The sequence below is a fragment of the Leucopleurus acutus genome (genome assembly GCF_964270905.1).
Source record: "Leucopleurus acutus genome assembly, chromosome: 4".
In the NCBI taxonomy this organism is placed as follows: Eukaryota; Metazoa; Chordata; class Mammalia; order Artiodactyla; family Delphinidae; genus Leucopleurus; species Leucopleurus acutus.
Window position 1 is genome coordinate 71960643 of NC_139146.1, and position 26279 is coordinate 71986921.

Consider the following 26279-nt stretch of genomic DNA (forward strand, 5'->3'; position numbering starts at 1 on the left):
TGCCTCATTGTGAGAAGCCTCATAGCCGTGTTGTTCTCTCTCTCTCTTCAGGGCCAGTTTTGTTGGACGAGTTTGTGGAATGGTATAAAGACAAACAGATGTCCTAGGACTTTATGCATAGCAGCGAGAGAGTCACTGTTACCACAGTTATGTCAACCATTAGCCATAAATTGCTGTTTGTATCCAAGCGCATGCTGCTTTTCTTGCACTGTCTCCCTTTGGCAGGGACGTGTTGGTGTTTGCTATTGAATGGGCCAGCTCTGCTTGCTGTGTAGCATTGTTCTCTTGGAAGGCTGCTTTGCAGTTTGTATTTACACTACAGATTGGTGAATTTGCCAACGTCCTCACTGTGATTATGTGTATATTGCTGTTTAAATTTTGTATATGTGTATAAAAAGAAGAAGCTTCACCTAGAGATTATTTCTGCAAAAATGTATTGTAAAATAATTTTTGTGGCATATTTCTAGTCCCTTTTTCAGATGAACCAATTATACATTTATTTGGTCTCAAATGTAGCATTTCAGAAAACAAGACAGAACAACTGTTACCATATGCAAATGTTGCCAGAATTAACCTTACTGTTTAAGAGGCCAACTTTGGAAGGAGGTGGGAGTCATAACTTTTCAGAGGCATATGCCAAATATAATTTGGTTTACTTAAATATTAGCATTTTTAAATGATGGAAGTTAGAATAATTGAACACACAGATACATACTATGCCACAAATCATTTCCACCATGCAGGGTATAGGTTTTGATTTTCTAATGTGAAAGCTAGCGTGGTTTGCCTATAGGTACAGATGAACAAATTAAAATTGCATCTTTTTTTTTTTATTGGTTTTAAACTTTTGTAAACAACTTTAGCGTGTTTTTTTTTTTTTTCTTGTGCATTCTTCTAGTCAGTGTTTGGTCTGCTGATGCTTTCTATGCCGTTCTAAGTAAAATTTATTTTGCCGCCTCCACGATAACCTAGTGGTTTGCTGGCAGTTTATAACTGCAGAGCACCTTTAGCTGTGGCTTGAATTTTTAGTTAAGCTTTCATGGTGTTTAGTTCTCTAGTTTTGAGGGGGAAAGAACTATACTATAAATGAGAGGTGTTTTGTTTTCCATTTTTGTTTCTTTCACGCTAGGCTTTTACTGGCAGAATGTCCATTGCAGGCAGTGGACACGACACCACCAGCATTGGGCTAAAATCTCTATTACACGGTAGGACCTTTCCTGGAGGGGCCACTCATCATTACCTGAGTAATGTGTACAGAGAGGTGATAGCCATTATTTATGTGGATGAGGAAACAAGAGTAAACAGGACGGTAGTTTTAGGTTTGTACTTTATGTCTTCTTCTTTTTTTCCCCCTTGTCTTACCCTTCTCAAGGAAATGTATAAATAACATGTTTGTCCCTCAACTATCTGGTGCTATTGAATGACTAATTTAGTCCCTAAAGTTTTGTGAAAACACAAAAGTCTAACGACTTAAACCAAGTGAGAGCTAATGGTGCATTTAAACAAGTGAATGCCTAGTTGTGAGCAAAATCCATGATTGAACGTGCAGCGGTTGGAAGAGGTTCCGATTATTTCAAAATCTGGCCCCCAAACCTTTTGGGTCAAATGTGAACCTCTAAATGGCATTAAATGAGTAAAGCACACGGACAGTGCTACTCTTGACCATGATTTCACAGTTTCTTTGCCAACCGTGTTCAGATTTTCATATATTATTTTTTTCCCTAACTGAACCACCAAAGACAGGAATTTTGTATGTATATACAGTGTGTGTGCATATACAAAATCATGATGTGGTAGAATGAAATTACTTCCTTTTTCTACCGAATAGAAAGGTTTGGTTTGCTGTGAAATAAACCAGAAGTTGGAAAAACTCTGTAGTGATTAAGCATACTTAACCATTCCTTGTTGAGAAGTTGTAGACTCCCTTCTACCTTACACATTCACACCAGTTTGCACAAATTCCTATCTGCAAAGCATAGAAGATGTTGAGCAAGCACTGCTCCTGCGACCAACGCGTAGAAAGGGCTTCCGTTCTGACGGGCACCTGCTACTCCAGTGGCGATTGGCCATAGGCAGGTTCCAATCTGTTGAAAACTTGAGTCATTTTCAGAAGGATCCAATAAAGTTAAAAAATTACACCTTAAAGGCAGCAGTTCTTAAATTTGATCAACTCTAGTTTTGTTTAAAGCAAATATAAATCATAGATGAAATTGGTTTAAAAGGTATTGTTAGAAACTGGAGACTTTTTAAAACACTGAAGCACAGTTAATCCTAAAATAAAAGGATTGTTACAGGGAAGATGTTACATTTTAACCACAATGGACATTTTGATGATAGGGGTTTTGGAAAAGCCAAGTAAAAACTATTTCATGATGTACCTAATATGGAAATAAGTATTCCAAAGGGATAATCTTGCGTATTTAGAGAAGTCCAAGTAATCTTTGAACTCCCTTGAAAAATAAATCTTTGTGACTGCAGAGTGCTTGCCCTTGGTTTTCTTGATTCTGTGCAGTTATTTTTAAGGGGAAGAAGAGGGGCCAGGGTAATAAGACACTTTTTCTTAAAAATGTCCCTCAGTTACATAAGCACTTGTTTATGGGTGAATGCCAAGTGAATGAGGGTGCCTTTTTCTTTCTCACCTACGTTTCCCCCCTTTCTCTTTCCATCATGTTTTGAACTCCACGTTGCAATACTCTGTCATAATAGAATGCAACTTTTAGATGTTTACTGCTGCTGTAGGTTGGAAATTTCCTTATTGGATTTGCCATAAACACCTTCTATAACATTACATGCAGCTTATTTGAAGCATGACCTCTGAATTAAGTTTTTATAAATCTGACTAGACAGACCTCTAGATTCTGGATTAACAACGAACTTCTGTTGCCTCTCAGTCTCCATCTTAACAGTGCTTTTGAAGTTTATACAGAAAGCTTTAAAAGTTAGTTTGTGCCCTTGGTTTTTATTCTTACAACTGCTAAAATACCTCTGTACGCCTTATCTTTTATTCTTTCATACATTGTATAATAAATGTATAGAATTCATTGACCAACTGAAAGGTTGGGTGTCTGTAAATGAGACCAAAACGTGGGTTGCTTTTTTTCATGAAGTCATTTCTCTTGGGGGTTACTGTTAGTGAACAGCAGCTAACCTGTAACTGTGAATGCTTCGTGTCGTCAGTATTTGCATTACCTTCATAAACGTGTGCAAGTCCTGTGACTCCCAGCTTAACTGAAATACTGTTATGCCATCTAACTTGAGTACAGCAAACTGGTTTTAGGTTTTAATGGAATTGATGTAAAACGATACCCCATAAATAAAAAGTATTTGTGTTTGGTTTCAGAACTGATTTGTCAATTCTTTCTTCTCTTCTCTGACTTTTTCTTTAAAAATCACTTACGGTAGTTTCAAAGTATTTTGTTTTTTAATCTTTTTTGCTTTTCCCCAACTTTTTATATGGAAAAATTTCAAAGCTACGGAAAAAACGCAAGAATAACATAATGAACACTCATATACCTATCACCTACGTTTTCCGTTGTTCACATTTTGCCACATTCTCTGTGCCACTCTGAGAGAGAGAGAGAGTGTGTGTGTGTGTGTGTGTGTGTGTGTGTGTGTATGTGTGTACTTCTCCCTATATAGATACAGAGATGGAATTTTTTCTGAACTATCCTAAAGTAAGTTACATTATGACACTCCATATTTTGAAACAAGGGCATTCTTATAACCAAAATACACTGCTCACACTCAAGAAATATAACACTGATACAGCACTATTACCTAATATACAGTCCAGATGAAAACCTCCCCCTTGGTACCAAGAATGGCCTTGAGAATTATTTTATTTTTAATCCAGGGATAAGCAATGCATTTAGTCGTCATGCATCTTCAGTTTCCTTTAACTTAGAATAGTTCCAGATACAGTATTTTAATAAGACAGTACAAACAGTCCTCAGCCAAAGAGGAAAAAAAACTAAAATTCTTTCAATAAAATTAAAAATTTACTACTGTGGAGTATTTCTAAACATCGAGCTAATAACCTAGTGCTTACCATGTGCCAGGAGCCAGGTAGAGATGACCATTTTTACTATCTCCAAGGCTACCACCCACTTAGTTTGTAAGTGTGTGTCAGCATTGGTCACCACTTTCTAAAATTGTCCTACACTAGAATCTTACTTCCCTGTGGCGGGGCCTCCAGCTCAGAGTGGATGCCCAGAAAATGGATGAGGAAGGAAGCAAGTCACATGGCCAGGAATTGTCAGGACCTAAGAAACCTCGTGTAGAGATCAGAGAATCCAGGAAGGACTGATACAGATGATAAGATTTTTAGAAGCTTGAAAGCAAGAGAGGAGGTAGAGAACAAGATTCCTAAAAAACAGGATCCAGGTACACACTTTTATTTATTTTTTCCTTGGGGGCCATTTTATTTCCTTTAACATCTTTATTGGAGTATAGTTGCTTTATAATGTTGTGTTAGTTTCTGCTGTATAACAAGGTGAATCAGCTATACATACACATGTATCCCCATATCTCCTCCCTCTTGCATCTCCCTCCCACCCTCCCTATCCCACCCCTCTAGGTGGTCACAGAGCACCGAGCTGATCTCCCTGTGCTGTGTGGCTGCCTCCCACTAGCTAGCTATTTTACATTTGGTAGTGTATATATGTCCATGCCTCTCTCTCACTTCGTCTCAGCTTACCCTTCCCCTTTCCCGTGTCCTCAAGTCGATTCTCTACGTCATCTTTATTCCTGTCCTGCCCCTAGGTTCTGCAGAACCATTTTTCTTTTAGAATCCATATGCATGTGTCAGCATACAGTATTTGTTTTTCTCTTTCTGACTTACTTCACTCTGTATGACATCCTCTAGGTCCATCCACCTCACTACAAGTAACTCAATTTCGTTTCTTTTGATGGCTGAGTAATATTCCATTGTATATATGTGCCACATCTTCTTTATCCATGCATCTGTCAATGGACTCTTAGGTTGCTTCCATGTCCTGGCTATTGTAAATAGTGCTGCAGTGAACATTGTGGTACATGACTCTTTTTGAATTATGGTTTTCTCGGGGTATATGCCCAGTAGTGGGATTGCTGGGTCGTATGGTAGTTCTACTTTTAGTTTTTTAAGGAATCTCCATGCTGTTCTCCATAGTGGCTGTATCAATTGACATTCCCACCAACGGTGCAAGAGGGTTCCCTTTTCTCCACACCCTCTCCAGCATTTATTGTTTGTAGATTTTTTGATTATGGCCATTCTGACTGGTGTGAGGTGATACCTCATTGTAGTTTTGATTTGCATTTCTCTAATGATTAGTGATGTTGAGCATCCTTTCATGTGTTTGTTGGCAATCTGTGTATCTTCTTTGGAGAAATGTCCATTTAGGTCTTCTGCCCATTTTTGGATTGGGTTGTATTTTTTTTTGATATTGAGCTGCATGAGCTGCTTGTATATTTTGGAGATTAATCCTTTGTCAGTTGCTTCGTTTGCAAATATTTTCTCCCATTCTGAGGGTTGTCTTCTGGTCTTGTTTATGGTTTCCTTTGATGTGCAAAAGCTTTTAAGTTTCATTATCTTCCATTTGCTTATTTTTGTTTTAATTTCCCTTTCTCTAGGAGGTGGGTCAAAAAGGATCTTGCTGTGATTTATGTCCTAGAGTGTTATGCCTATGTTTTCCTCTAAGAGTTTGATAGTGTCTGGCTTTACATGTAGGTCTTCAATCCATTTTGAGTTTATTTCTGTGTATGGTGTTAGGGAGTGTTCTAATTTCATTCTTTTACATGTAGCTGTCAGTTTTCCCAGCACCACTTATTGAAGAGGCTGTCTTTTCTCTATTGTATACTTTTGCCTCCTTTATCAAAGATAAGGTGACCATATGTACATGGGTTTATCTCTGGGCTTTCTGTCCTGGTCCGTTGATCTGTATTTCTGTTTTTGTGCCAATACCATACTATCTTGATTACTGTAGCTCTGTAGTATAGTCTGAAGTCAGGGAGCCTGATTCCTCCAGCTCTTTTTTTTTTTTCTCAACATTGCTTTGGCTATTCGGAGTCTTTTGTGTTTGCATACAAATTGTGAAATTTTTTGTTCTAGTTCTGTGAAAAGTGCCATTGGTAGTTTGATAGGGATTGCATTGACTCTGTAGATTGCTTTGGGTGGTATAGTCATTTTCACAATGTTGATTCTTCCAATTCAAGAACGTGGTATATCTCTCTATCTGTTTGTATCATCTTTAATTTCTTTCATCAGTGTCTTATAGTTTTCTGCATACAGATCTTTTGTCTCCTTAGGTAGGTTTATTCCTAGGTATTTGATGTTTTTGTTGCAGTGGTAAATGGGAGTGTTTCCTTAATTTGTCTTTCAGATTTGTCATCATGAGTGTATAGGAATGCAAGAGAATTCTGTGCATTAATTTTGTATCCTGCTACTTCACCAAATTCATTGATTAGCTCTAGTAGTTTTCTGGTAGCATCTTTAGGATTCTCTATGTACAGTATCATGTCATCTGCAAATAGTGACAGTTTTACTTCTTCTTTTCCGATTTGGATTCCTTTTATTTCTTCTTCTTCTCTGATTGCTGTGGCTAAAACTTCCAAAACTATGTTGAATAATAGTGGTGAGAGTGGGTAACCTTGTCTTGTTCCTGATCTTAGTGGAAATGGTTTCAGTTTTTCACCATTGAGAACGATGTTGGCTGTGGGTTTGTCATATATGGCCTTTATTATGTTGAGGTAAGTTCCCTCTATGCCTACTTTCTGGAGAATTTTTATCATAAATGGGTGTTGAATTTTGTTGAAAGCTTTTTCTGCATCTATTGAGATTACCATATGGTTTTTATCCTTCAGTTTGTTAATATGGTGTATCACATTGATTGATTTGTGTATAATGAAGAATCCTTGCTTTCCTGGGATAAACCCCACTTGATCATGGTGTATGATCCATTTAATGTGCTGCTGGATTCTGTTTGCTAGTATTTTTTTGAGGATTTTTGCATCTATGTTCATCAGTGAAACTGGCTTATAGTTTTCTTTTTTTGTGACGTCTTTGTGTGGTTTTGGTATCAGGGTGATGGTGGCCTCGTAGAATGTGTTTGGGAGTGTTCCTCCCTCTGCTGTATTTTGGAAGAATTGGAGAAGGATAGGTGTTAGCTCTTCTCTAAATGTTTGATAGAATTCGCCTGTGAATCCGTCTGGTCCTGGACTTTTGTTTGTTGGGAGATTTTTAATCACAGTTTCAATTACAGTGCTTGTGATTGGTCTGTTTATATTTTCTATTTCTTCCTGGTTCAGTCTCAGAAGGTTGTGCTTTTCTGAGAATGTGTCCATTTCTTCCAGGTTGTCCATTTTATTGCCATATAGTTGCTTGTAGTAATCTCTCATGATCCTTTGTATTTCTGCAGTGTCAGTTATTACTTTTCCTTTTTCATTTCTAATTCTGTTGATTTGAGTCTTCTTCCTTTTTTTTTTGATGAGTCTGGCTAATGGTTTATCAATTTTGTTTATCTTCTCAAAGAACCAGCTTGTAGTTTTATTGATCTTTGCTCTTGTTTCCTTCATTTCTTTTTCATTTATTTCTGATCTGATCTTTATGATTTCTTTCCTTCTGCTAACTTTGTGGTTTTTTTGTTCTTGTTTCTTTAATTGCTTTAGGTGTAAGGTTAGGCTGTTTATTTGAGATGTTTCTTGTTTCTTGAGGTAGGATTGTATTGCTATAAACTTCCCTCTTAGAGCTGCTTTTGCTGCATCCCATAGGTTTTCGGTCATCGTGTTTTCATTGTCATTTGTTTCTAGGTATTTTTTGTTTTCCTCTTTGATTTCTTCAGTGATCTCTTGGTTATTAAGTAGTGTATTGTTTAGCCTCCATGTATTTGTATTTTTTACAGTTTTTTTTCCTGTAATTGATACCTAGTCTCATAGCGTTGTGGTTGGAAAAGATACTTGATATGTCCATCTTGTTTAATGTATCATTTAAAGCTTATGTTTCCTTATTTATTTTCATTTTGGATGATCTGTGCATTGGTGAAAGTGGGGTGTTAAAGTCCCCCACTATGATTGTGTTACTCTCAATTTCCCCTTTTATGGCTGTTAGCATCTGCCTTATGTATTGAGGTGCTCCTATGTTGGGTGCATAAATATTTACAATTGTTGTATCTTCTTCTTGGATTGATCCCTTGATCATTATGTAGTGTCCTTCTTTGTCTCTTTTAATAGTCTTTATTTTAAAGTCTATTTTGTCTGATACGAGAATTGCTACTCCAGCTTTCTTTTGATTTCCATTTGCATGGAATATCTTTTTCCATCCCCTCACTTTCAGTCTGTATGTGTCCCTAGGTCTGAAGTGGGTGTCTTGTAGACAGCATATATGTGGGTCTTGTTTTTGTATCCATTCAGCCAGTCTATGTCTTTTGGTTGGAGCATTTAATCCATTTACATTTAAGGTAATTATGTATGTTCCTTTTACCATTTTCTTAATTGTTTTGGGTTTTTTATTGTAGATCTTTTCCTTCTCTTGTGTTTCCTGCCTAGAGAAGTTCCTTTAGCATTTGTTGTAAAGCTAGTTTGGTGGTGCTGAATTCTCTTAGCTTTTGCTTGTCTGTAAAGGTTTTAATTTCTCTGTCAAATCTGAATGAGATCCTTGCTGGGTAGAGTAATCTTGGTTGTAGGTTTTTCCCTTTCATCACTTTAAATATGTCCTGCCACTCCCTTCTGGCTTGCAGAGTTTCTGCTGAAAGATCAGCTGTTAACCTTATGGGAATTCCCTTGTATGATATTTGTTGCTTTTCCAACTTGCTGTTTTTAATATTTTTTCTTTGTGTTTAATTTTTGATCACTTGATTAATATGTGTCTTGGCATGTTTCTCCTGGATTTTCCTGTATGGGACTCTCTGCGTTTCCTTTCCCATATTAGGGAAGTTTTCAACTATAATCTCTTCAAACATTTTCTCAGTCCTTTCTTTTTCTCTTCTTCTTCTGGGACCCATATAATTCGAATGTTGGTGTGTTTAATGTTGTCCCAGAAGTCTCTGAGACTGTCCTCAATTCTTTTCATTCTTTTTTCTTTATTCTGCTCTGTGGTAATTATTTCCACTATTTTATCTTCCAGGTCACTTTTCCTTTCTTCTGCCTTTGTTATTCTGCTATTGATTCCTTCTAGAGAATTTTTAATTTCATTTATTGTGTTGTTCGTCTTTTGTTTGTTCTTTAGTTCTTCTAGGTCGTTGTTAAACGTTTCTTGTATTTTCTCCATTCTATTTCCATGATTTTGGATCATCTTTACTGTCATTACTCTGAATTCTTTTTCAGGTAGACTGCCCATTTCCTCTTCGTTTGTTTGGTCTGGTGGGTTTTCATCTTGCTCCTTCACCTGCTGCATATTTCTATGTCTTCTCATTTTGTTTAACTTACTGCATTTGAGGTCTCCTTTTTGCTGGCTGCAGGTTTGTAATTCCCGTTGTTTTTGGTGTCTGCCCCCAGTGGGTAAGGTTGGTTCAGTGGGTTGTGTAGGCTTCCTGGTGGAGGGGACTGGTGCCTGTGTTCTGGTGGATGAGGCTGGATCTTGGCTTTCTGGTGGGCAGGACCATGTCCGGTGGTGTTTTTGGGGTGTCTGTGAACTTATGATTTTAGGCAGCCTCTCTGCTAATGGGTGGGGTTGTGTTACTGTCTTGCTAGTTGTTTGGCATGGGGTATTCAGCACTGGAGCTCTCTGGTCGTTGAGTGGAGCTGGGTCTTAGCATTGAGATGGAGATCTCTGGGAGAGCTGTTGCCGATTGATATTATGTGGGGCCAGGAGGTCTCTGGTGGTCCAGTGTCCTGAACTTGGCTCTCCCACCTCAGAGCCTTAGACCTGACACCCGGCCGGAGCACCAAGTCACTGTCAGCCACACGGCTTGATGAAGAAACGCTGTGACACAGTGATGGCACGACCGGAAGTCCTCACTCTTTTAATTGGTGATGTAGCTGGTTCGTTCAACTATAGCTTGGGCCAAAAGCTATGGGTCAGACCAGGAAAATCTCTGGTCTTCCAGACATCCACAAAGATTGGGGATGGGTGGTAGATGTAGATAAAGGAAAACTCTGACCCTAAATTGATGGAAAGCAGTGGGAGGTAACAAATCTTAAGACAGGGAATTCTTAACCTGGGCTACAGCAAACAGTAGGAAGTCATGAGGCAATTATCCACTAATAGAAAATAGGAACACGAGGTGTATTCTCCAGGCAATACTAGTGGTCCACCTAAAAGTTAACAGGAATTGAAATAAAGTTCTCCAGCAAGGTGTTTGGAACAAGGTAGACTGTAGAGAGATTAAGTCACTAATGCCAGCTCCAGATGAAAAACCCAGCTGAAGTGCATTGCAGACAGACCTATAAGGGAAAAATTTACAGGGAGGTCACTCTAAAGGAAGGGTGTTTTTAAAGATAGCTTTTTGAAATGATGGAACAAAGAGGAAAGAGAACCAAAAGATGAACCACATAACCCCCCGCCCCCCCCCCCCGAAAAAGGGAAGATCATTGAGTCGGCTCCAGGGCTATAAAAGTGAGGAGGAAAATAGCTACTTCTGGACTTTCTTCATATGTCTGAACGTACAGGAAGGCAGGACCTGTTTTCCATGATGCTGTAAGGTGGGTTACATCATACTGAAATGACTCATTTGAATGTTATCCCCAAATTCTGATGTGAAAAATAGCTTTTAGGCAGAAGCTTAGAGAAAAGCTTTTGTGATTCCTTTAGAAAAGAATTGCCTCTGGAACTTTGCTATAGCTAGAAGGGAAAAAAAAAACTATCACGTGAGGAAATAATACATCAAGCTTTCTGGCCCTGTCTACTTAGCTAAGCTTTCAGGGAAGAAGATTTTCCAAAGTAAGGCACGTTCGCCACTTTTGGCACATTCAGCAGAAAATAGTTTGGTTTTTTTCCCCCTGAATTTGTTCCTAACATTTATCTTCGATTGCCTTAACGAAAAATCATCCCAAGTATAGAAGTACTTGCTTAGAAATTATGGTGAGTGAGTAAGTAGGATGTGCTGAGAATAATAATGGGAAACTGAAAAAAAAATGACTCTAGTAATTAAATGGAAAGTTTTTTAAAACCCCGTTTAAAATGTAAATCTCTTCTCCCAAAGAAATGTATTCAGTCCATTGAAGGAAATCCTTTTGTAATCACTCTGAAGAATGTGGATTGTGAAGAACCCTGGCCATGAGAAGGTAAGCTGAGGAAGTTTGGTTTTTCCCCTGACACTTTCCAGCAGAGACATCTCAGAATTGCCTAAATTTGAATATCTGAAATTCAAACTACTGTTTTCTAGAAGTCTTAGGATAAATGTATGGTGATTAAAGAGAGCTGCAGCTGTACTCATTACCAATGAACTAACTCACCAAAGAGTTTTGGACCAACTTTTAATAGTATATTGAAAGCCGCTGCATTTTGTCTCTAATTGCTTATTATTTATTTTGGCTTCATTACCTGTCATGGCTCCTACATGTTCCGTCTCAAGAGTAGGACTTGGACAAGGGTTATCCTTCGCATGTACTCCCAGAGTCACCGCGTAAAATAATAGGTACCTTTTAACAACCTATTCTGCATGTCTTAAAGTGCTCGTAAATCCTTCCAAACCTTATTCCTCCTCCATCAAGGTTGATTTTCAGATTCTCAATATAATCATCTTTATTAACTTTAATTGTATGTTTAGGCAGAATTCCTATGTGAAATTGGGACCATAAGCATTAAAATGTATAAGCGTGCAGAGAGAGGACCAGGGTAAATAGAAAATCAACAGACTGAAGAATTAGGAAGGACCTCTGGATGGGTGGTCTTCTGCTAATTGGGCATAAGTGGCATCAACCACTTATAAATGGTAGACCAGAAAGACACTGACTCAGTTGGAGCTGAGAGTTCCTTTTGGAGAGTTGAGCATTATAGGGACAGATGGGGACTCATCCAAGGACTGTCCCTAGGGAGGTGCAGCAGTGCACACAAAGATAGCGATGGAGGTGGCAGAGAGGTTGACTGAAGAGTTTGTGGTTGTCACCAAGAGATAGCAATATAATTGATGAAAAGATGCCAACAGAAGAAATCTCCTTTAATGGTAAAGCATATGGAATGTACTGAGGCAGCCGCCTAAAGCAAGAGACGATAAAGCATGTTCCCTGGTGGTCCCTGGTGGAGGAACTGCTTCCCAGATCCCCAGAGTTCACCATGGGGATGTCCAGCTCTAGTTGAGTACAAGGATTCCAGCAGGCACGAGATGCTCTCTTTGCCCTCTCACGGGAGGCAGGGGGTGCATAACCGTCTGCTGTCCTCTGGAGCCTTTGGCCATAAGCCTGCCCACCCACCTGATGGGAGGAGTTGATGCAGGACACCCCAGCACGGTCCCTGCAGGAGGGGTTGTAAGGCCAGTTCTCCAGGAGCACCCTCCCCAGGCCCAGCTGCTAGGCATTTCATAGAGGGGAAGACACACATGAGAGGAAGACCCCAAAGGTTCTGGAGGGGGAGTGGGGAGCCGAGGTGCTGGGAGGTGAGAAGGGTCAGACAGCACAGCTTAGTGGAGGGCACCTCCGTGGGGAGAGGTGGGGAGCAATGGGAGGCCAGTGCTGGGCGAGCAGCAAGTTCACTTGAGACCCAGAGCTTGTATTGTGTTTGGGTCAAACCTCCCACAGAGGCATTGACTGCCCGCATTCAGTTACAGAGGGGGCATGCAGGCTAGCGGAGATCCTGTGCTCTTCCCTCTTCATCAGAAAGGGCATAATTTTCATACAGCATATGTTTCTCTGTGCAATGAGTGTCAAAATCTTTGCAGCTAGGCAGCTGCATTGCTGAGAACTCCCCCTGCCCCCCAGCCCCACCCTCCCTGCTATTATAAAAGAATAGGTTGCTGAAGGCACCTGTAACCATCTCTTGCTCCAGAGGTGGAGATTCAGAGATAAGGGAGCAGACTTCCATGGGTCTTTTTAGGCAGAGTATTTTTAAAATTCTGACCACATGAGATGACATTGCAGGATCCTGAACAAGAGAAAATGAGACTTTTCGTCCTTCTGGTTCATCGCGGTCACCGTCGTGACTTTAGCACACTGATACCACGTGCAGACACGTGGATTTTGTCTTGAGAGTTGGTTGCCAGCAGGCTGTAATGGATTCGAGGGGTGCAGTAAAGAAGGCCAGTTGTTGGCTTAATAACATCGTGGAGCTCCTTTCAGAAGATAAGGCGGCCAGCCAGGCAATGTGCTCTACACTGATCTACACTGAAGATCTACTAACTGATCTTCCAGGAGATCAGTTAGTCTCTGAGTAACTTGTCCTAAGTGACATAGCTGGAAGGTGGGGGAGCTGAGGTTTGAGCCCAGGTGGACGTCTCCACCCAGCAATTTGCTGGGGTGCCCACGTGGTGTGGAGGAAGTTGGCCAGGAGGCAGATGGAAGCGTGTAAGCCCTACGTGTGCTGCTTGTTTCTCTGATGGACTTACTGTTGCCCCTCTCCTGCTAACTTTATAGAGAGTTTTGGCCAGTTTTTCAGAAGTGGGGTTGTTTAGGGATTGGGTGAGCGTCAGCCACGGAATTGAAGTCACTGGAGCGAGGCTGTTGCTGACTGACCGATTTCAGAAGTTTGGGGCTGCCTTCCAGAGGCATGGTGTGATGTGTGGCTGTTTGCCCACAGCACCAAGCAATTAATTGTGACATTGTCTACCCAGAGACAGCATCCGATCCCACAGGTTAAGGGCTCAGTCCCACAGGACGGCACCCGCACTTCAGATGCTAATCCCAAATCCAGGTTATCACCTGGGCTTCTAGTTAACTGGCTATAAATTTGCTAAATTTCCCACACCGCTTCCTTAGGTTCGATTAATTTGCTAGAGTGGCTCATAGAACTTAGAGAAACACTTACTTCCATTACCAGTTCAGTGTAAAAGAATATAACTCAGGAACAGCCAATGGAAGAGATGCTTAGGACAAGGTATGTGGGGCACGGGGAGCTTCCATGCTTCCTGAGCACCACCGTCCCCAAAGCTTCACGTGTCCATCAACCTGAAAGCTCTCTGAACTCTGTCCTTTTGGGTTTTTAAGGAGGCTTCATAATAATAGGCCTGATTAGTTAAATCATTGGCTATTGGTGATTGAACTCCATCTCCAGACCCTCTCTGAAGAGGAGGGGGGAAGTCTGAAAGTTCCAACCCTCTAATCACAGGGCTGGTTCCCTTGGCAACCAGCCCCTCCTTAAGTTACCTAGGGGCTTTCTAAAACCCATCTCATTAACATAGCAAAAGACACCATAGTTTCTAGTCACCTAGAGAAATTCGAAGGATTTTAGGAGCTCTGTGTCAGGAACTGGGATGAAGACCAAATAGGTGTTTCTTATAAATCCCAATATCTTATGTGGATCCTGATACAAGGCTGTCACTGATCAATAGAGACAAGTTTAAAATGAGTTCTAGCAGTTACACGTTCCTATGGCCAATGAACAATCCGCTTTTCCCTCCTGTTTCGAATTCGGAGTATTTTCAAGATACAGAGGAGAAAAGAGATGGTGATGGAGTGAAGGACGGAAGGAAGAAGGAGGAAGGACCCCAAAGCACAGGTGGAGGTTTAGGAGAGGGACCAGTTTTCCCGAGACAGCAGATGTTTGTAAATGGGTAGGACGTAGTAAAGAGTTCTCGCCTTACGGCCTTGATTTTCTCAGAGACTGACTCAAAGATTTCTACTGAGAGGGAGAAAGAAGAGGTAGGAGTTTCAAGGAAAGAGATGAAAGTTTGGAAGAGCCTCTGGGGAGGATGAGAACAGATGATTAAGGAATAGGCCTCATTGCCCTGAGAAATAAAGAGTAAAAATAAGACCAGGCTCTGTAACTGTGGCACAGGAAGAAGTGAAGGGTCCAGGACATTAGGTCCAGGTGGCATGGCCAGCAGGCTCCAGCCCCCAGCTGGAATTGATATGAAAGGCGGCAGGATTTGGACGTTGGGCTCCTCTGACCTGGGAAGCTCCTGTCTCTTTGCAGACTGCTGAGACTACCCACCTCTGGACATGCCTTTTGAGAAATAAGGGAGACCCAGTGAAGCCATGGCCCCTGACATCCTTGAAGGCTTGCATATACTTTGCATTGTTTTCTAGGTGAAGGGACGGCGAAACAAAGTAGAAGTTTCCATAGCTGGGTTGCCATTCCTACCAGTCTTCAAATCCAGACCAGCCCTGTGGTCATCCCTGTTCCTGTGGAATGGCCAAAAGACTGGGGCAGAATGACCTCAAGTGTAAGAAGTTAGCAGGGAAAGACTGAGGCAGGCATGAGAAACTTCCTAAGTTCCTGGAGTGCTGTAATCCAGCCAGGGCTTTCTGTGGCTTTTGAGCTGCAGGCACGATGGAAGATGGCATCTGTGTGATTATTTGGGGGCACTGGAGGGGATCAGCTGGTGGATTATAAAGGAAAAGTGGGACAAGGGGCATGCTGTGCCTCAGAATTACAATTCCAGGAATACCAGACTACTCCTTACTAATTTGGAACAAACATCAGAGGAGGTCAAATCTTTCCAAGGCACAGAGTGAGATACTAAGGTAGAAGGACAATTAATGACCGCTTAGGTAAAGAGGACTCATCCAGTGGTGCTCCAGTGGGCCATCTCCAGGGCTAGATTCCTGCCTGACATCTAGGAGATCTTGAAGGATGTTCTGGAGGAAGGAAGTGTAGGAGACCAAGACTCTAACTAGGTAGGAGACAGTCAGTCTGGTGGGGAGCAATCTAGAAATGGAACTGATGGTCAGTGGGAGGAAACGGAAGAATGGGTCTGGTGGCCTGACCCCAGGACTATGACATCGTCATAAGCATGACAACACATTTAAGAAATATAGAAAGAAGAAGCAAAGCTTGACCTTCTCCATCCTTATCCCATCCTGTACTCCCCAAATCCAAGCTGGATGAGACTAGCTGGATGAGCTCCATGGACCCAGGTGGTCCTAATATCAGGCCCATCAGAAGACAGGAGACTGTACCTCTTTCAAGGTGTTAGTAAAGTGGAGGGGTTGGAAAACATATTCTGGGGTTATTTTCAATACGAGAAGTCAAATGATAGCTGAATAACCCCTGTCATTTTCAAAATGTGTCTCCTATTTGATGAGAAGCTGGAAGGACACATTGCATAAGAGCCAGATTGTCTAGAACCCATTATCTGGTGGTTGTGATTGTGGGAGACCAGCCAGCATGCATTGTGGACCCTATTACGGAACAAGTGGGGGAGTGACAGTTTCTTCTCTTACATGAAAATCCATGTCATAATGGTGGGTCAGGTCCACTCAAAACTTCTCACCTTACCTCAACTGTCCCATCAGTTTAACACTTTGTCATTACCTATACAGCAGGCAGAGTGGAGGAAATCACAGCCCTCATCAAAAACAAAAGTGGTGGTTGTGTAGAGGAGGACGTATATATCACACTAGATAACACTTCCATATTCTTTCATTCTTATTCATATTCCATATTTCACATTCATTCAAGTGTTCACACTAGATAACATTGCCTGCACTTGGGGTCTCTCTTTGAGACAATGGGAAAAGAGCAGAGAATGTACCGTATTGGCCTATGTTTTCAGAAGGCTCTTGAGAAAAACCATCAGGTGCAACAATTAATGTAAAAGTTAGCTCTAAGACCTTTCCTGATACGGAGGGACCAAAGACCCTGGGAAATAAGACCAATTCTTATTCTAAAATGATAACACTCTTGGGAAGTATGTGGATATCATATGAAGTTTGGCTTCCTGCGGTGGCTAAGTTGTTTTGGACAACCTCCTGCTAAGAATAACTAGAAAAGTTAGGCAAAATAATAAAAATCTGTTTGAAGGGATTGAAAAGCTACTAAGGAAGTGAACATTTGTTAGGTAAGATCTAGAGGAAGAAAGAAGCCAAGAGAAATGAGCCTAGTATCCGAGGCTCATCTTTTTCCTTTCAGACAGTTGTCAATTCTGAAAGCGAAAGCAGAGGCTGAGGGGCTCAGAAGACCTTTTTGGGGTTTCACAGGGACAAGGGGGACAAAACTAGAGTTCGGAGTGTCCCAGGGAGGATGGGCTCTGGTAACCAGACTTATGGTTAGGACCCTGAGAAGCTGGGGGCATGGTGAGGTCTACGAGTAAGGATGAGCTAGAAATAGACCAGTACTCACAGGACTAGAGCTCAGTTCCAAATCAATTCAGTCCCTCATGGGATTAGGTTAATTGCCTCAGTCTAACTGCCTGACAGAACCAGAAGTAAATTTTCTCTGGAAAAAATACGTCATCCACAGTGATACATAAATGAAGTAAAATTCTATTCACTCATGAAAAGAGAATTAAAACGGAAAGCAAAGAGATGTAATTTATCTTCAGGAACGCTAACAGACAAAGAAAATAACACAAAATCTACTGATGCTGACATTGGTGTTTTCATACTAGATATGAGTATCTTTGGTTTCTGCTGAGACTTACTTCTAAGCTTGATCTTGCTGCCTTTTTGGAACATGTGAGTTCATACCTCTCCAGCTACGGCGACTGGACCTCGGGTACAAACCTGTCCCGACAGGTACCAATCCACCGCCTTGGCTGAGTCTTTCATATTCTTTTCCTCAGGAATTTGAACTAAGATCTACTGAATCAGTCAGGAGGAAATAGGTGAGTATGAGATCTATAATATCATGAAGATTTGGGGTAGCTTGACATTTTACACTGTTTACATGTCAATAAGTCAGAAGTAAAAGCCGTTTAGCAAAGAGCAATAGTAAGAAGCAGGTATGGGATGTACAGTTGCCTGAGAGACGGATGGGGCAGCTTTGTGCCCACAGTTCCAGGTCCACAACCCATTTTCCCAGCTCTTTGTTCTGCTTTTCAATGTCTTTTTAATATCCATAAGACTACTGAAGACTTGAAATAAACTGTCTTTTATTAGTTAAAAAAATATCATACAGAACCTCATGCTATGTCTACAATTTCTTGTACACAATGTTAGCAATCAGTAAAAAATAACCAGGCCTACAAAAAGGACAAGATTTTTTTAAGGGGGAAAAATCCATAGAAAAAAGATCCATCAGAGATTCAGATATTAGGGTTATCTGCCATGGAATTTAAATAACTGTAAATGAATATTTATAAGACAATTTCAGCAGAGAACCAGAAACTATAAAAAAGAATCAAATGGAAATTCTAAAACTGGAAAACTTAATTCGATGAAACTAACAACTCAGTGGATCGGATTTAACAGAAGATTAAACATGACGTAGAAAGAATTAGTGACTAGAAGATGATGTCAGAAAAAATCTAGATGAAAGCACAGAGAAACTTAAAAAAATGAAGGAAATATAGAGACGAGTCAAGAGATTTATGGCACAGTGAAAAGCTCTAAAATACACCTAATTTGAGTCCTAGAAAAAGAGGAGAGAGAAAGCAGAAGCAATATTTAAAGAAATAATGTTCAATAATTTCCCAAAACTCATGAAAGATGACAAGCCCCAATTAAAGAGTCCTACAAACACCCAAGCAGGACAAATATAAAGGAACCAGACTTAAGTACATACAAGGAAAACTTCTGAAAAAACAAAGAAAATCTTAAAAAGTAGCCACACCTGTAGGTAGCAACTGTAAAATATTATAGACAAATTAAAAACAAACAACAACCAGAGGCACTGGAGAGTAAGCAAAAGCAGAGTCTGAAGGGCAGTTGATGCCATTTTTTTATAGCGTTTAGTCTAGGGCATGCCAAAGTCTGTACCACGTGGGATGAGTAAAACTTGGTTAGAAATCCTGCAATCTTTCAAATAACCAGAGGAAAGATTTCAGGGCAACCATAGCCCCTAGAAAGGAAGAGGGGAATCCCAGAAACAGAGCCAAAAGGAGAAAGCCCAAATTCTGAGTATAAACTCGGCCCAAATCTTCACCTAATCCCTGAACCATGCATGTGCAGTGCAGTTGGCAAGGAGCCCACCTCAAGATAAAACTGCTGAAATGAATTTTGAGTTGCCACACAATAGAGTTTGCCATTTGAATGGAAGCAAGTTAACACTCTATGGAGGAACTTAACAGAACCCAGAGTTTCCACAACAAAACAGTCACAATATCCAGGATACAGTCTAAAATTACTTATGAAGAACCCAGAAAATATAACGGAATCTCAAAAGATGACTATCAGCAGAGACTGGTCCTGAGATGATCCAGATATTAGAATTAGTAGACAAGAATTTTAAAGTGGATATTATAACTAGCTCAACATAAAAGAAAACGTGGTCATAATAAGGGAAAGGATAGGAAATCGCAACAGAGAAATTAGAATATCTTGTAAATACAACAAAATGAGAATTCTAGGATTAAAAAAATTCAAAACTGAGGGCTTCCCTGGTGGCACAGTGGTTGAGGGTCCACCTGCCGATGCAGGGGACACGGGTTCGTGCCCCCAGGGTCCGGGAAGATCCCATATGCCGCAGAGAGGCTGGGCCTGTGGGCCATGGCCGCTGAGCCTGCGCGTCCGGAGCCTGTGCTCCACAGCGGGAGAGGCCACAACAGTGAAAGGCCCGCATACCGCAAAAAAAAAAAAAAAAAAAAAAGTACTGTATCCTTTTGTGCACTTTCCTGTATGTTCTTCTTAATAAGAAGTCAACAACAGAAAAACCTTCCTACGAAAAAAAATGAAGCAAACCTTCAAGCTTGGATAACCCCACCAATGAATTCTTCCCAACATTTGAGGAAGAGATTACACTAACATTTTGAATCTTGTTTTATAATCAGTGTAATCTAAGAACTTTACAAGAAAGAATACTATAGGTCAACTTCTTTTGTGGCATATGTGCAAAATCTTAAAATATTAAGTCAAATTTGATAAAGAGTATAAAATTGGGTTTATTCCAAGAGTGAGAAGTTACTTCTGAAAATCAATCAATGCAATCTACTATATTTACAACATGAAGGGGGAAATCATATAATAATCTCAAGAGTTAAAAAAAATTTCACTCAAGCATCTGAGGTTCATTCATTATGTATCTGATGATTCATACAGCTAATCATCTGAGAAATACAAATTAGAACCCAGTGAGATGCTTTTACTCAAACCCTGGAGTGGCTACGATGAAACATAAAATGACTGACGATCCCCAGGTTAGTGAGGAGGTGGAACAACTGAAACTCTTATCCATGGCTGGTGTGAGTAAACTTGGTACAAATGCCATGGGAAATCATTTGTCATTATCAATTAAACTTGAACATACACAATCCCTGTGATTCATCATTTCCCCCCCAGGTATAACTCACCAGACATGCTCATGCACCTGTGCCAAATGATACTGAAATGCAAGTTCAGAGCAAACCACCCCTACGTGCAACAGCATTGGTGATTATTACAATTCTACTACCAAGTGAAAGAAACAAGATGCACCTCACTCTCTGTAATTCCCTTCAAAACCAGAAAAACTAATTTGTAGTGTTAGAAGTCAGGACAGTCGTTACCTCTGAGGAAGAGGGAAGGACTCGTCATTTGGAGAGAGAATAGGTGGTGGGCAGGGATGAAGTTCTAAGGTTCTGGTAGTGACTTGTCTTAGGATGATTGTCTTTTTTCACTTGGAATAACTCGTGGAGATGTACACAATATTTGCGCCCTTTTTAGGATCTATATTCTGCTTCAATAAAATAATTTATGTTAACATAATAGCATAGGAAATTGTCCATTTTACTGAAGTTCTAAAATCTTTGCATTGCCATACAAATACTATCTTGGTTTCTTTTTTTTTTTAATTAATTAATTTATTTTTGGCTGCGTTGGGTCTTTGTTGCTGCGCGCGGGCTTTCTCTAGTTGCGGCGAGCTGGGGCTACTCTTCGTTGCTGTGTGCGGGCTTCTCATCGCGGTGGCTTTTCTTGTTGCAGAGCACGGGCTCTAGATGCGCGGGCTTCAGTAGTTGTGGCACACGGACTTAGTTGCTCCGCGGCATGTGGTGTCTTCCCAGACCAGGGATTGAACCGTGTCCCCTGCATTGGAAGGCGGATTCTTAACCACTGCGCCACCAGGGAAGTCCCTATCCTGGCTTCTTTTTCTGAAAGGCAGCAACGATTCATCCTGTGAGTATATAAACCCTAACAGAGCCCAAGAATCAAGGCAGTGGGCGCAATGTATGTGGAATGTGAAGCATCCAGATAGATTCCCTAGGCTGTCACAACAGAGCCACAGGGCTGCCAGGAACCTCAAGGACCAGAAGATGGTTTAAGAAAATCCTTTATGGGCCAAGAGCTTCGAAGAAGTCTCAGTTAACAAACATCCTATGGGCACTCTCCTCCTCTGCTGACTGGTCGTCATGGGTCACGAGCAATCGAGGCATGAAAAGTTTGCTGCCAAAATTACAGCACGTAATATCTGCTGAGCTCTTTTTATGGTCCAGGCCCACTTTGCAGGCAATAACTTTCTTAGTCCTCACTATAACCTTATTATTCTCATGACATGGATGAAAATATCAGAGGCACAGACTGGTGTAGCTATTCCCACAGGGTGAAGAGACAAGGTTTGAACCCACCAATCTGGCCACAGGGTCCCTGTGCCTAACTTCTATCCACGTAGCTGCTCCAGGCTAATTAACAGCTTTACAAACTACTCTTGCACACATCTCAGTAATGGGATGGAAGGAATACAATTTTTTTTGTGCACTGGTAGAATGTTTTTCCCTCCCAAAGAAAATATTATATATTTTTACCTCTGTTGGCTGTGGTTAGAAACTCATCTGCGTGGAAAGCCCTTGCTTTAGCAAGCTTTACAATAGAAAACTCATCTTCCTGCCTAGTCGAGGGGGGAGGCTTGCGATTAGGGGAGGCTGCTGACCCACTAGAAGCTTCTGACCTCAGGAGAGCTTGGCTGTGACAGTGAGTAACTCTACCCGTTTCTGGAAGCAATAGAAACCCTCTCTTTACAAAGCCCTGTTCTGCTCAGCCGCCTGTCCAGTTCAAACCCTAATTCTTCAGGAAGAAGAGAGATTATAGGCTGTGAATCATTTTGTAACATCAGACTTTCCTCAGTGGAACACCGTTTAAGTGTTTTTGGGTTTTTTGGTCTGGGCTTTTTTGGTTTTTATTTATCTCTTTGTTTGAAGATACATGAAATTCTGTGAATCTGTTTTTTGTTTCTCTGATGAGCAACTGGGCCAATGTAGGGACCAGAAATCCAGATTTTGACACTTTCCCTCCTCCTTTAAGCTGTTAAAAACATTCTGCATTTCTAAAGTTTCACATTTTGGCTTGATCTGACTTTATCTTATAGTAACTGAAAGCTAGTTACTTCAAATTAAGTTCTAAGCAAGTAAGTGTCCAAGGATACACTAATAGCTAAAATATTATGCATCATGTCCTTATGACTCATTTCTTTCTGGAAATGTGTTTCTGGAAATAGTTGATTAAAGAAAGTGACTTAAGAGAAGATAAGTCAACCCTGACACAGCTCAGATTGTTTAGGGGTGCCGGGCTGTCTGGGAAGTCTGATTCCAGCCCAGGTAACTGTTGGGTGTCAGCAGATGGCAAAGTGTTTGCTGGGGTAAAGTCTGACTGAAGCCAATGTGAATTGTAACTGCTGCGGTGTTTCTGCTTGTCTGGGCAGCGATCTCAATATGTGAGACCTGCCAGTCTGGCTCATTTCATGCAACTTCATTATATGAATACTAATTGTATGGATTCTCTTAGATGCCTACTTGGTGCCACAAACAACTCAAATGTCATCAAATAGGTTAAGAAGAGGCATAAAAAAAAAAAAAAGAAGAGGCATAGAGGACTTCCCTGGGGGCACAGTGGTTAAGATACACCTGCCAATGCAGGGGGCACGGGTTCGATCCCTGGTCCAGAAAGATCCCACGTGCCGCGGAGCAACTAAGCCCGTGCACCACAACTACTGAAGCTCGTGCGCCTAGAGCCCGTGCTCCACAGCAAGAGATGCCACCGCAATGAGAAGCGCGCGCACTGCAACTAAGAGTAGCCCCCTGCTCGCCGCCACAAGAGAAAACCTGTGTGCAGCAATGAAGACCCAATGCAGCCAAAAATAAATAAATAAGTAAATAAATTTATTGAAAAAAAAAAAAAGAAGAGGCATAGAATGACAAGTTTACTACGAGCCAGCCCTTCCCAGATTCTAGTTTCTGTTTCTTGGAGAAGAGCTGATTCCAGTGTTCTCAGTGGAACAGAATTTGGATTCTGTTGTTTTCCTGTTGCGTCCCCAGATTGCAGCAGCAACCAAGAACATACGACTGGGATGCTTTGCTTATGACCTAGTGATAAAATGTTTTGTCCCTTACCTAAATTTAATTTTTTTTAAATAATAAGTGAGCATGGTTATGAATTATATAATTCAGAGAGGATCCTAATGAAAACCAACAGTCACCTGCATCCCTCATTCATTCCCAGCTCAGTTCAAGCCAAACTGTGAAACTTTGCAAATGCAAGAATGTGCTTAACAGCTTAATATACAAGAGTTAATATGCAAGAGTTTTCTCTTGCTGTTTGATGGTTTGTTCTCCAATTTCTCTGTTTACTACTGAGTCATGTTATTCAGTTGGTTTATCCTATCTTTCTCTTTAATGTTTTGGGCCTTAATCAAATACGTGATGACCTGGCAGAAAATCTGCAAATTCCCTTTTCTTGAACCTATCAGAGAGCTGAGGTTGCAGGTCAACCAACTATCTTGAAATCTAGGGAATTCCCTGGTGGTCCAGTGGTTAGGACTCCGTGCTTGCACTGACATGGCCTGGGTTCAATCCCTTTAGAGAACTAAGATCCCGCAAGCTGCGCAGCGCGGCCAAAAAAGAAAAAAAGAAATCTAAGGAAAGACGGGCACCTCCAAGGAGGAATGGGCTGCGAGCACTTGCTTGGCCAGGGCAGATGCTTCTAGATACAGTACAAGTTAGTAAGAAGAATTCAACTAAGATTTTTAATGAACTGCTAAGGGCTGAATGCGACTAGCATAAAAATATGAAACTCCTTGGAGCTACAGAATTTGCACCGATTTGCAGGTTCTTCACTGGAGCTCACCAGGTGCTCACAGAAAGGCTGCGGACAGGACGGTGACGATGGTTTGGGTCACGGCCGGGAACACTGAGTTTAGGGAGTCACCTCCTTCAGAGCAAGCCTGCTCTTTGTCTTCGAGGAGGCGTCGCCTCATTCCTTGAGCTGCTCCCAGCAGACACAACCCTGAGAAGTGCCCTGGGAAGGGGGCTGAGAGCTTGCATTCCTGGTACACGCAGTAGGAACTTGCAGGCACCCACATGGCCGAGCACCTCTCCCGACAAGGTCAAGAAACAGTCTCAGAGGACCCGGCCCAGAGAGTTCTTCCGTTGAATAGGGAAGATCCCTTTCCTGCCCACTGGGCCTGGGCCACGGGCTTACTGTTTGAACAGGAGGATGTGAAATAGTGGAAATGAAAGGTCAGAACCTGCCCCTCTGGCCTTGAAGGATTGTAGGAGGGGATAAGAGACGAAGAAGGAGGAGAAAAGAGAGGTGAGGAGGGAGGGACTTGGGTTACACGAGACCAGGGGACACTGAGGGCATCAGGTAGGATTCTGGGAGGGGGTTGCCTCAGACACTACCCCCTCCCACCAACCTGGGGCCACCAGAGCCAAACTGCCTCAGCCAGGCCAGGAGGAGGGAGCTGGAAGGTAGCTTTCCAGAGCTGCTCTCTGTACCACGGTGCCGTGGCTCAGACCAGGCAATCCCGCAACGACCCAGAAGGGGGTGCACTGGACCTAACTTACGTGCCTCCCCGGATTGCTTTGGCCATGTACTCCTGGGCCCAGTCATGGGGCTGCTGCCAGCCGTGCTGGACCCTTTCCACCCTCTGCTGCTCTTTTCTCGTGGTAGGCAGCCTGCGCCAGTAATGCACAGCTCCAGCAAGCCTGTTATTGTTAGTGACCTGTTACTGACCTCACCCCGTAACTGTTGAAATGTGGGCCCCACGGGAGCCATTGTGGCTGAAGCCAGGGCCCCACCATTTTCAAGTCCAGATGCAGCATGATTTGACAAGGGATTTGGCTTCCCTGAGTGCTGAACCGAGGGGCCTGGAACACAACGCAGAAGCGCAGGAGAGTCTTGGCTTGTGAGGTAGAGTTTGAACAGGGAGGGGCAGGAAGTGGAAGGAGCCAGCGGATGCATTCCTTGCCTTTCCTCCTTTCCCCTCAACCCACCCCCTCCCCACCCCCCCTCTTGACTAGTTCATGACTCCAAGATCTAAGCAGCCTCTCTGGAGATGTCCATGTGCCTGGGCAGCCAGCTGTGTTTCCGTGAGCATTGTCTGATATTTACATTCCCTGTCCCTGGCTTCAGTGACCTTTTCCTCTCACTCTGGTATCCCACGGATTGTTCTCCAGCCCCATCCCTCCCTGCCAATAATACACCGGCTTTTAAGTTTTCCTGCATACCCGTTTTTTTAGGGACCCCAGGCTCAGGCAGCAAGTGTAGAGGTTGGTTAAGGTTTTTCCTGGGGATCTCGCCCCAAAGCAGATCATAGACGTTGGGCTGGGTGGCCCTCGGTGGAGGGCTTTAGGGCTAGAAGCGCAGGCAAGTCAGGCCGACCTCAGTGTTTGTGAGAGCCTGGGTGAGGATCGGCCTGTGAGGGACAGACCTTGACAAAGCCAAGGAAGGGACAGCCAGAGAATGACAATAAGATGTGCGGCCACTGGGCAGTCAAGGGACACCTTCTGCAAAGCCCAATTTGAGAACCCTTTCTCCCAAAAGCCCCAAAGACAGAGCGTGTCCCTCATATACCCAGGCACTGACAGGAGGAAGAGAACAGAGAGGAGACAAAAATCAGAGAGAGAAAGTCATTCTAACGAGGCTGCTCAAACCAGTCCTGACAGAGAGTTCAATTACTTTTCAACAGACTAAAATTTTATTCAGAAAGAAGACAATTTAGATTGGAAGAGATAGAAATATTTTTTGATTGGCAAATCTAAGTTGTTCCTGCTAGCCCAGAAGAATATCAGTTACAGACGAAAGAAAGCGCATTTACTCTCCAAGTCTGCGTGGTTTTTGAGTGATTTTGTGGCCCTGCTATAATTCACGGGAGTACTAGGTGAGAGCCAAGATTATAGGTCTGAGGAACATCAGAAGTGGCCCTGGATGGGCAGACAGCTGGCCAGCACTGCTGTTCACTAACTTCGTGACTGGGAGGTCATTCTTTCTTATCTTGAAATGTGGCTGTTTGGCCAGATCCGTGGTTCTAAGGCAGAGGTTGCAGACTGCAGGTGCCCACAGGGGCCAGGCAGGTAATGAAATGGGCGAAGAGGACCCGATGGGAACTGTGTGAACTGGAGTATGTTTGGCCCGTATGAACAGGCAGCCAC

At 42.1% G+C, this 26279-nt stretch overlaps 1 protein-coding gene across 4 annotated transcripts in view; it reads left to right on the forward strand.

Annotated features, from left to right (window-relative positions):
• Positions 1–3303, forward strand: part of DCUN1D4 (defective in cullin neddylation 1 domain containing 4) — a 68769-nt gene extending 65466 nt beyond the window's left edge. For all 4 annotated transcript variants that reach the window (XM_082838750.1, XM_082838751.1, XM_082838752.1 and 1 more), the window contains one exon: positions 52–3303. In XM_082838750.1, coding sequence (XP_082694876.1) covers positions 52–107 — 56 coding nt within the window. In that variant the 3' untranslated portion in view covers positions 108–3303. The remainder of the gene's footprint in view (positions 1–51) is intronic.
• Positions 3304–26279: the final 22976 nt, after the last annotated feature.